Raw genomic sequence first — 12,120 nt, 5'->3', positions numbered from 1 at the left:
AGTTAGAGGTGTTACATCGGCTAAAAGCAACCATGTCCTCATTGAAACCCTCGCCCAGACCAACACAGTTTGAGGCCCTTATTGCATGGATTAGGGCTGCACACGACAGAAATTTGAACAGGCGTCAACAAAGACTGACGCGATCGGTAAGAGCAGTGCGAGATTCTAAATGGGATGAGGAAGCAAAGCGGTGGAGGGTACAGGTTATTGAGGTGGAAAAAATGTATCCGATGAGGGAGGTGGCAGGAGGAGGAGGAAACCTCATGGAAGAAGACGAGGAAAGCGAGTCGGAAGACAATCTGATAAACAGATTGTTAATGGATAGACCACCTCCGAGAGTGGGGGTGATAGAAGATAGAGGGCTCGCAAGGGAAGATGGGAATGCCATTGAGGGGTATACACCACTCCCTATATCGGAATGGACACCTACCAAAGGTGGGGAGACACCTCAACCCAGCACAGTACAGAGTGTAGTGGGAAGGTTTGTGGTGCAGAAAACGCCAGCCACCGAAAGGGTTAAGTCCTTTGGATTGCCAGATGCTCTTCAAGTGCCTGTTACCATAGGTCCTATAGTATCGATCTATAACCCTGAGAGAGATAGAGAGGAAGAACAGAGGCAATTGGATAGAGAAAGGATCGAGATGGAAAGGAGGAATAACGTGACAAATGCATGGAAGCAATTGCCAGGTTCGGTAACGTGGAATACCCCATTAGATACATCTGTGGGTCCCAACACAGGACAGGGAGGTCTGAGAGGACCGATGGACCTACGGGGACCGCGGCCAAAGTCCTATACAGAATTAAGAGCTGATTTGAGGGAATGGGATGGGTCCGCAGTAACCCCGAGTAATAGGTCAAGAACAGAACCAGAATGGGAAAGTAGAGGTAACGGGACTGTATCTCATTGTGGGGCCAGCGAAAGTAGTCAGGGGCGGGAGGGCCAAAGTCAGGAGAATAGAGGAGTTACACGTCCTACGGAGGAGAGGGATCAGCAGGAGCAAAATAGTAGGAGTGTAGAGTGTGAGGAGATGTCCCGTCTCTGGGAGAAAGGAGGAGATGAAATGGTACGAGCTTTTCAGAATAGATTTAGGTGCCTTCATCATGTACTCGGAGAAGATGTTCAACATTGGAGAAAGGAGAACAGCGATAGGTCCCGCCACGCCTCGAATAATCAGGAATCACAGGGAAGTAGGGAAGAAAGAGGGAGTAATGGAACATCTTACCCTGCATCCCGTGAAACTAGCCAGGATGGGGAGAGAGGGGCTATGAGGCGTGAAGGAGTGTTTCACCACCCACCCCGAGAAGATGGAAAGGCATGGGACCTAGAGAGATGGGAACAGGGGAGGACTCCCTATAACTCACCAGTACCTAAACGTAGATCTCGGAGCTGGGATGGGAGAGATGTGGATGGAGGAGCTAAATTGAGTGTCTTGAAAGCTGAAATTAAGGCAAAGAGGCTCGATGTTACTAGTTTAAAATCAGATGTTGATGAGATAATAGATGGAACATTGCCTTTGGAAAGGATAGAATTGTATGAACAGGATGAGTTATTGTTCATGGCAAAGGATATTACTAGGAAAGCTAGAGCGTTTCATGAGAAACTGACTGATTTGGCAGACAGGTATGCCGTGGATTTATCTAGGACAAGGGCATTGCAGAGTAACCACGGATTACAGTACGCAGACCAGGATCTAGATGAGAAGAGAACTACTGGATTAAAAACACACATAAGAGAGCTGGTATCAGGGATAAGAGTGTGGAGAGAATTGGACAAATGGGAGGAAAGGTGGTCGAAAAAGGGCACAGTTAGACGAAGTGCAAATGTGATGACCCCCGAGGGAAGGGTAATGCACATGGAGGCATTCCCTTTGTGAGAAATATCAAACGGAAATTATGTACATGTGCCCTGGAGTAGAGGAGACTTAGCTGCATTTACCAACTCATTTCCGAAATTAAGGGACAATCCAGTAGAGTGGTATAAGCAGGTAGAAAGGTTTGTCAAGATCTCGAAAGTATTGTGGATCGATTTGAACACGTTGTTTGACATCGTGGTCCCATCTGATTTGTGGACCCCGTGCAAGACTAGTGTTGAATGGCCAAATACTGAACCAGTGAGGGATGCTCGGACTAATGGACCGTCCGAGATTGTCATGCGAAAGTATGAAAGGGTAATAGCTTGGTTGAAAGATAAGGTACCACCACAGGATATAGATTGGGTGAAAATAGACCGAACGAGGCAGGAACCCAAGGAGACAGTTCACGAGTTTTATGAAAGATTATTGAAAACATTCAAGCAATACAGTGGACTAGATGTAATGGATCCCAAAGATATAGGGCAGTTTGTGTCAAAGTTTGTCTTGGGGTTGAGACCTGATATTTGTTTGATGATACAGCAACACTTAATCTGTTGGCAGAACAAACCACTAGATGAGATTTTACGTTATGCGAGATACTGTAGCGACGAGATAGATTCTAAAGCCAAGAATCTAAAAGAGAAATTGATGGTGGTGCAAATGCAGTCCGCTGGGAAGGGGGGCCAACAGAAGCAGGGGATGGGACGAAAACCAAACGGTCAGAACAAAGATAATGAAGAAGGGCAGAGACCTAGGATAGACTTTGCCACTTTAAAGAAAACGACAAAGTGCCATCAGTGTCACCAGGTGGGGCATTGGCGACGCGAGTGTCCCTTTAACCCTGAAAATGGAGAGCTAGAAGTAGAAGAGCAGGTCCAAGAAGTCCCGACTCAAAAGGTGACAGTTCCAGGAAGCAAGGTGGTCAAAGGGGGGACTTCGGCTCCACGGGCCCAGTTCCCACAGCCACCGAAGGTAGCGACAGGGGGAAAGGTCTTTAAACAAATGCCTCTATTCATCGAGGAAGAAAAGTGTTATTACATTGATCCATTGACAGGACAACGTGTGAGCAGTGAAGAGGACTGTACCCTCGGGGCAGTCCTAGAGGTGGATCAAAGAGGGCCATTTGTTGAGGCAGAGGTGGCAGGGTGTCCCACTACGTTCTTGGTGGATACTGGGGCTACCCGATCAACTCTGAGATCGGCGGTGGTTCCAGACTTGCCGATGTCAGGGGAAACAATTCAAGTGGTAGGAGTCGCGAACAAAAGGCTGACTAGTCCCTTGACAGAACCAGTGTCTGTGAAGATAGGAAACCATATGAACGAACATCAGTTTGTGGTTTGTGACTCGAGTCCGGTATGTCTGTTAGGAAGGGACTTGTTGTGCAAATTGAACTGCACAATAGACTGCACCCCGCAAGGAGTGGAGGTACAGACTACCGACGATGATGCTACCTTTAAGGTGGCCAATTCAAAATCCTGTGTAGAACTATATCCTACTCTGACAGTAGAAGATCTTCCTCAAGACTTACGAGATGCAGTGGCGTCAGAGGTATGGGATTTCACAGGAGAAGAAATAGGATTGATTAAAGGGGTAGAACCGGTAAAAATACTAGTAAAACCAAATGCCGAGTTTCCAAGAACGCCTCAATACAAATTGTCCCAGGAAACGATTGTAGGAATAAAACCTGTGATCGAGTCAATGATACAACAGGGAATACTGAAAGAAATCGTGGGTAGTCCTTGTAACTCCCCGATTATGGGTTTGCAGAAACCTAGTGGGAAATTCAGGATAGTGCAGGATTTACGAAAAATTAACAACATAGTCGTTTCATGTTGTCCCGTGGTACCGAATCCTTCAGTGATACTGTTTCAAATACCATGTCAGGCAGAATGGTTCACAGTGATAGATCTTTGCCAGGCTTTCTTTTCCATCCCATTGGATGAAGAGAGCAGGTATCTTTTTGCTTTTAAAATGGAAGATCGCGTTTTAACATGGTGTCGAATCCCACAAGGATTCACAGACAGTCCATCCATCTTCAACCAGTTGTTGAAGAAGAATCTCGAAAATCTAGTACTGCCGCAGAATTCGGTTCTGGTCCAGTACATAGATGACCTACTTGTTGCGTCAGAGACAGAGGAAGCCTGTAAAATAGACTCAATTGCCTTACTGAACCATTTAGCTGAAAATGGACATAAGGTATCTCCGAGCAAGTTGCAGTACTGTCTGACAGAAGTACAGTATTTAGGGCACCGGTTAGAGAAAGGAAAACGTAAGGTGTCACCAGAGAGGATTGAGGCGATAATGAAGATGAATGCGCCTACAACACAGAGAGAAGTTAGAATGTTCCTAGGAATGGTGGGTTACTGCCGACAGTGGATAGTTAACTTTTCACTGAAAGCAAAGCCCTTACAGAAACTGACGCACAAGGAGGTGAGTGATCCGGTACCATGGGACGAAGAATGCTTGGTGGCGTTCTTGCAGCTGAGAGACGATTTGTGTCGTGCTCCGGCTCTGGGAATGCCCGATTACGAGAAGTCATTTTCACTCTATTGCTGTGAGAGAGAGGGATGTGCTTTGTCAGTCTTGGCACAGACCCACGGAAATGCCCGTAGACCAGTTGCATATTTTTCGGCTACATTAGATCCAGTAGCCGCAGCGTTGCCCGGATGTCTCAAATCCGTTGCTGCAACGGGTGTCAGCATTGAAAGGAGCGAGAGTATTGTGATGGGACATCCAGTGGTGGTGTATGTACCACATTCAGTTGAATTGCTAATGACCAGGACGAAGACGCAGCATCTGACCAATAGTAGGCTCACGCGCTACGAGCAAGTTATTCTTGCCGCGGAGAACGTGACTCTCAGGAGATGCTCTGTCTTAAATCCTGCTACTTTAATGCCATTACCTACTGTAATAGAAGGCGAAGGATGTGAAGACCACGATTGCCTTGATGTGACTGAACTATGCACGAAACCCAGACCAGATATTGTGGATGAGCCGTTGTCTGACCCCGATGAAATTTATTTTGTTGATGGCTCATGTTTAAGAGACGATACTGGTCGGTTGAGAGCAGCTTATGCTGTTTGTACCATTACTGGAGTTGTGGAAGCCGCTTGCCTGGAAGGAGTACATTCCGCACAGGTAGCAGAAATCATTGCCCTAACTCGTGCCTGCATAGCAGGAAACGGAAAGAGAGTCACCATATACACTGACAGCCAATATGGTTTCGGTGTGGTTCATGATTTCGGGCAGTTGTGGTCTCAGAGAGGTTACATGACCTCCTCTGGTTCGCCCATTCGGAATGGAGAATTTGTGAGACTGTTGTTAGAAGCATTACAAGGTCCAGTTGACATCGCAATAGTAAAGTGTGTAGCTCATACTAAGAATACAGATTTTGTGTCACAAGGCAACAGGTACGCTGATGAGGTCGCACGTTATTGTGCGGAACAAGATTATTCTTTTTCAAAAGTGGAAATAGATGGTGCTGAAGAAAAGACAGAATTAAGCATGATGTTAGAAACTGTAGATACTTGGGAGGATTTAAGAGTGATGCAGGAGAACGCACCTGAAACAGAGAAAAAGGCATGGGAAATAGCAGGTTGCGTGCGAAGCGAAATGGATTTTTGGGTTTCAGCAGATGGGAGGGCTGTGTTACCTGAAGAATTAGCTAATCCCATGGCGAGAGAAATACATGGTCCAGTACATCTAGGAAGGGATGCTATGATGAGAGTGTTTAGGCAAACTTGGTATTGCCCTAAATTTAGAATAGCAGCAGAATCAGTATGCAAGCGATGTGTTACCGGCCAACAACTGAACGTAGGCAAACGAACACCAGTCACACTGAGTCACATTGGGAGGTCGGGGGGGCCTTTCAATAGAATGCAACTAGATTTCATCGAAATGCCAAGAGTTAATCGCCTTCGGTATGTGTTGGTGATAGTATGCGTATTTTCCAGATGGGTTGAAGCGTACCCTACACGTAGGTGCGATACACTCACAGTGGCAAAATTGTTGCTCAGGGAGTTGATACCGCGCTTCGGGGTGCCTGCCTCTTTGGAATCGGACAGAGGAAAACATTTTAACAGCGAAATAGTGAAGATGTTGTGCTCCACACTGAATATCGATCAAAAGCTGCATTGTAGTTATCGACCAGAAGCTTCAGGAATTGTGGAACAAGTGAACGGCACTTTGAAGAATAGATTGGCTAAAGTAGTGGCATCCACATCTTTGAGTTGGCCAGATGCTCTTCCTTTAGTGCTTATGAGCATGCGCAGCACCCCTGACAGGAGGACAGGTCTCTCTCCACACGAGATTCTGATGGGGAGGGCCATGAGACTTCCCACAGTTCCAACTGCTGCCCTGTTGAATATTACAGATGATCTGATCTTGGATTATTGTAAAGGACTGTCTGACGCCATCCATTCTGTGTCCCTTCAGGTGCATGCGGCTGAAGTTCCAGCATCGAGGAACCTGTGTCATGACCTGAACCCAGGGGACTGGGTGTTGGTTAAAAAACACGTCCGGAAGAACTGCCTAGATGTTCGCTGGCGTGGGCCCTTTCAGGTAATCCTGATCACGAACACCGCGGTGAAGTGCGGGGGGCTACCTAATTGGATCCATGCATCCCATACTCAAAGAGTTCCAGCACCTCTAGAAGAAACAGCTCCTATCCCAGATGAAAGCCCAGAAGTGGAAGAAGAGTCGCAAGAAGGGATCGAAGCAGCTGAAGGGGTGTCGGAAGAAATTGGGAACGCATCGGATTCAGAAGAAGAGCGAAGGCAGGACGGCAGTGAGACTGAAGACGCAACTGAAGGAGAGAGCAGCAGTGAATACGAAACAGACACAGATCAGTACCAAAGTGATCAAGAACCGAGTGTGAGGAGGAGATATAGGAGAACAAGGTGTGAGGCTGCCACTTGGCCGGGAAGAGACAGGAGGCTAAGTTTGAGGTCGGCCCAGGAAGAAACACTTGTTCCTATATCCGAAGACTCGGATCACGAGGAAGATACCCAAGAGGGAACCGAGGAGGGCCCTAGAAGATCAAGGAGGGTGCGAGTGCCTAGTAGAAGATACTCTACTCCTGATTGGACCTACCTCGTTGCAGATGTCGGTGGGGCACAGAACCGGGAGGGTCAGGGAAGTGAACCTGATCAGAACTGACCCAATCATCACTGTACAAATTCTGTTCCTGCTACCGGGGGCGGAGACTGAAAGGTTGCTGACACTCAACATCGTCTATCCCCCTCTCCTAAGCGGAATAAGAAAATTGATTTTAGAAACAGTTAAATTTCCAGTTTGCTGTTCACGATATCCAGTGTTGGAGGGAACGCTCCTTCGGTTAGAAATGCTTGAGCGAGTAGTGGAAGCTCTTGGAATGCTCATTGTTTTGGACTAACACTTTGTTGTAAAAAGACTTTTTGAAAGGACTTTGAAAAATTACTGCAAGATAACCTAGCGCCGAGTGGAAGAAGAAAATTGGTAGGGGTTTCCTTTTAGCGGATGGAGAAGGGCTAGGGTTGTCTGTTTTCTACAGGACTTTGAAATGTTTTGCGGAGTAAATTGTCGGCTTCCAAGTGTTCCAAAGAGGGACAGTATGTAAAAGAAAGACTTTGTACAGAGAGAAGAAGAAGCGAATGCTGGAAGAAAGTCAAGAACTACACTGTTTGAGAACATGGAGGCTGGCAACCCGAACCGCAGGGCAAAATGTATAGTTGGCACATTGTTGGGAGTGGTGATTTCCCTGATAGTTTTAGTGGTTACTGTCTCATACATAGTGGGACACGAGAGAGATGCAACTGCAGTTAAGGAGGTCAAGGGAGTGTCAACACCGAGAACCACTATTGTTAATGATAAGGGAAACATCAACGATAAAGACAAAGCGTTGTTAGATGCAGAAATAAAGAGGTTACACACAGATGAGTCACAGGGAAATTACAGGTCAAATGCTTATGCTAAATTGCTTTATGAATACGTTGATGCCATGGAGGTGAAGAATTGCTACGTTTGTATGCAATTACCAGCTTCTGTGGAGGAGGGTATCAGATACCATCATCTTCCATTGACATATGGAATCACATGCAGTTTGTTGTTGAGCATATTTTATGGACGAGAAGGATTTGAGTATTATTTCTCGAATTTCGACTCGACATTGCCAGAGGTCCCGAATTTCAAGCATTTGAACAAGTGGGACTACTACAAAAGCGAAGACAGATTACACAAATGGTTTATTCCATGGAAAACGTTAGATACTTCACATGCTCGAAGAAACAATCTGACTTGTCAAGTGTCAGAAATTGAGAAAAAGTTTATAGGACAGGTAGATACTAGATACAGGAGGCAGAAGATTCTGAAGGCCTCAGGACAATGGGAAACAGATTGGACCAAGGAGGAAAGGGCACGTCAAAGAAAGGGTAGTATTGGTCCAATTGCTTTAGATAAGGAGAAACGGGGGAAACTGTGCATCCATAGGAGTTACTCCTATTATGAGAATTTTTATGTAGGTCAAGTCAATTGTGAACATGCCTTTCAACTGGAGTATTACTCTAAGGATTTTTTGAAAGGGATGCAAGCAATTCCAAATGTATATTTTGTATGTGGAAGAAATGCCTATGTGAAGCTACCAGATAATTGGTATGGATCATGCTATCTGGCTGTTGTCTTCCCTAAAATATATCATGTTGAGAATTTAGAAACGACAAAGAAAGAAATACCAACTAGGTGGAAGAGAGGGCTGGGTGCAGCAGAAGTAGTTGGAGATGTACTCGGTGCTGCATTCCCTTTCTTAGGACTGATATTGAATGACATTAAGATTAGGAGGTTAGCTACAGTCGTAGATAGGCTGTCTGCCAGTACTGCTAGATCATTGATGCTGATAGAAGGTGAGATGCAATCGATTAGAGCAATGGTTCTTCAGAACCGACTTGCTTTAGACGTTCTGTTAGCTAAAGAGGGAGGAGTCTGTAAGGCTTTGAAGGTCCAGGAGTGCTGCACTTACATTCCAGACAATTCAAAACCTCTAGAGAAGTACATACGAAACATCACTGCCATACACTACGATATTGAGGATCTGACAAAGATAAATGTGTGGGAAAAAGTAGGTCATGGAATGGGTAAAGTTGGAAGTTGGTTTGCCAACTTAGGAAAGGGTATCGTTTGGTACATACTGAAACCCATCATCATAATTGTGATTTGTGTAATCACTTTGTGGGGATTGGTGCGTTTGTATCAGTGGTATAGAGCAAATAGGTTACAGAGAACTATGAGGAAACAGGAGGAAAAGTTGACAGCGATGCAGGACACCCAATACAGGAGTCTAAAGGCATTAGAGACAATGAAAAGAGGTGGCACTGCCACGACTTCACTTTGAAGGGTTCTACATTTTGTAATAGTGTCTTGATGGTGATGACCCCTGAAGGTCATCAAAGGGGGGATTGAGAGAGCACAAGTCTGAAAAATGTATAAGTGCACCATATTTACAAGCACGTAGTTAGTTTAAACATGCTTTTGCACACGAGTGTTTTATATTTAGAAGTGAAATACATAGTGTCTTATATTCAGTAGTGAAATGTATAAAATGTTTAAGTAGAGTAACAATAATCATAACTGTGTGAGATTAATGTAGAAATGTTGGAATGAATATGAAAACCTCATGTTCTCATGTTAAAGGAATCATGTTAGAGTTGAATAGAACTCTAAAAATCCAGTATATTGTGTAGGCCTTAGGGCAATTCACAGCAAATCTAAACGTGCTGCTAAAATAATGTGAGATGGAGTTAACCTGGTTCTTCCACAAATGTATTATCGAATTAAGTTTGAAATATATGTTTTATAGATGTGTTGTTTTAGAAACGTATGCTAGTTAAGAATGTTGCTGTTTAAATCAAGTTAATGTTTTAAGAGTGCAGGGACCTGCTTCATGTAAATCAAGTAGGCCTGAACTGATAATGTCATATCGTTTGAACTGCCATGTGCTCGTTAGGGAAGAAGTCGAGAGGTGTCCAGCACCGAGCTTTGAGTGTGTTTTACGACCTAAAGATATGGTGGAGTCTGGAATTTGAGGCCCACTGCAGGACGAACTGTATGCAGGTGCGAGGGTCTTAATCAGCTCGAATGAAAGGGACTTTGTTCAGTGGCGCTTGGCGCAGGCCTGTAGGAGTTTCCAGGAATTTCAGGGGGTATCAGCGCACTGGAGAAGAAGCCTGGGAACCAAGGTCAACTATAACGAGGGTCTTGAAGAGTACCATCATGGAGTTTACCGCGCAAAGATGTACCACGTGAGGGGCGTCCCAAGGGGCGTTTCTATTGGAAATGTGATTTGGTATTAGGGAAAGCGACCCGGGAAGAGAGCAGAGCAGATGATTTTGGGAGCCTAAGGAAGCGGATGGGTAGGCAGATAGGCTGATCAGGAGAGACCCATTATCAGAGAAGAGACAAAGAGAAGTGCGTGATCTTCTTAGGAAGTCACCACAGCTGACACCTAGAGGGGTAAAGACCTTGTTAAGTAGGGATGTCACTTAGTATAGTGTAAGGACAGACTAACCTTAATTTTCTTTTCTGTAATGACTTTGAGGTTGCAACTTGTATCCATTTTGGCAACGCTTATGTTGTTGGAAGTTGTACTCATTATTCTGTTTTTCAGACTCAGACTATTCAAAAAGTTCATGTTCATAGTGATACCAATTTATCTTCTGAATCTCATTTTGAGAAGTTTGTATCTTCAGTTATCTTTGACTTTATATTAAATCTTTGAAACTTAAATTTTGGTCAGTGGTCATTTAGAGTGGTGTAAGTTCTTAAATTGATTGACTTATTTTTAGATTACCTTTTACTCAATGACAGGTACCAACGATTCAGTCGACTTAGTTTGGGATTTGGTAAGGTAACTAGTAACCAGTAATCCCGCGTTAACATAGGTAAAGGTTGGGTTTATTGATCAGGATATCAGAACATGTAATTGAACAACTTGACCTTGAGCAAGGGCCTTCAACTTTGACAAACAGTTATTGCACCATTGAATAAGATCAAACACTGTAGTTGTAGCCAACGAGATTAGGTTTATTGATCAGGATATCTGAACATGAAATTGAACAATGTAACCTTGAGCACGGACATTCTACATTGAAAGCAGGTCCTTACATATTTTGAACCAGATCAAGTACCCCAAAATCTACATGTCATCAATGTCCTCTCAATGTCAGATAACGCATAGATTATCATGTGTGAAAAGTACAAGTTGTAAAGCATCTTGCTGAAAGTGCAAGCTGGAAGAAATACATCTAGGAATGTATTTCAGTTCAGATTTAGACCCTTGTATTTTGATTTGTTAAAGAGAAAATGATTCATATCATCACGATGATGAAATGCTCAGGAAACCCTTGTATCCAATCAGTGGTAGTCTTGTGCGAAAAGTGTGCTTACAACAGATGATTTCAACAAAAGGATAAATACACGCTCATCTTCAAGGAAAGCACAATAAAGAATATTTCAAACACAACTTGATTGTCAAATGTACGTATCATTTACTCTAAAGCTCCTCTTACAACATTAACCAGCAATAAATATACTGAGGATCAGGTAAAGGTAAAAGAGAAGCTCAAATAAATTGGGAAAAAAAACAATTGGATGTTTAGAGATTTTGTTTATACTGGAAGTTTGCATTGTCAATTGACTGATTATGATACAAGCGTTAGCAAATGGCGTCTCTGTGATGGTGTCGCGACAGAGTAAGTGAATGCTGAGTGTCACTGGTCATAAAATAAGAACAGCTCTTCAGTAACTAAGAGCACAACTGGCATAAATGTGATATCTGTTTACAGTGCAGACATCTTTGTCATCAGTTCACTTCAGACCACCGTCTAAGTAGACTTGGATCAACATAACATATTTTAAGGTTAGATTTAATCTCTACGGATTTACTTTTTTGGCTTTAAATAATATACAGAGACCTCAAAGCAGGCAATTGAGTACTCAATGACTATCGTCGGAAGATCGCAAACAGGTGCCGCCATCTAAAGTCAAAATATCTTACCTCGAGCAATCCTCAGAACTCTCATGATGCGGATAATAGTCGGGTTAATGGGGAGTGAGGCATTGATTTCGATTTCCTCCAGTGTGATTCCCATGATGGATAGTAGCACTATGGCCAGATCTAGTTGGTTCCATCTATAGTCAAATGTAAACAAGGACAAGACACTCATGGAAAGGGATGCCAATCATGAAATTGACAAACAAACACATAATAGCACGATGTCTGAGATTTATTGATTGAGCC

The 12,120-nt window shown here is 44.0% G+C and overlaps 1 protein-coding gene across 1 annotated transcript in view; it reads right to left on the bottom strand.

The window, feature by feature from the left end:
• Positions 1 to 12,120, bottom strand: part of LOC144786174 (voltage-dependent T-type calcium channel subunit alpha-1H-like) — a 1,055,750-nt gene that overhangs the window by 136,813 nt on the left and 906,817 nt on the right. Inside the window, exon 26 of the mRNA XM_078665169.1 lies at positions 11,878 to 12,011. Within this exon, the coding sequence (XP_078521295.1) occupies positions 11,878 to 12,011 (134 nt within the window). The remainder of the gene's footprint in view (positions 1 to 11,877; positions 12,012 to 12,120) is intronic.

Source organism: Lissotriton helveticus, chromosome 10 (genome assembly GCF_964261635.1).
Source record: "Lissotriton helveticus chromosome 10, aLisHel1.1, whole genome shotgun sequence".
Classification (NCBI taxonomy): domain Eukaryota; kingdom Metazoa; phylum Chordata; class Amphibia; order Caudata; family Salamandridae; genus Lissotriton; species Lissotriton helveticus.
The sequence above is the reverse complement of the archived record's forward strand: the minus strand, read 5'-3'. Positions and strand labels throughout refer to the sequence as shown.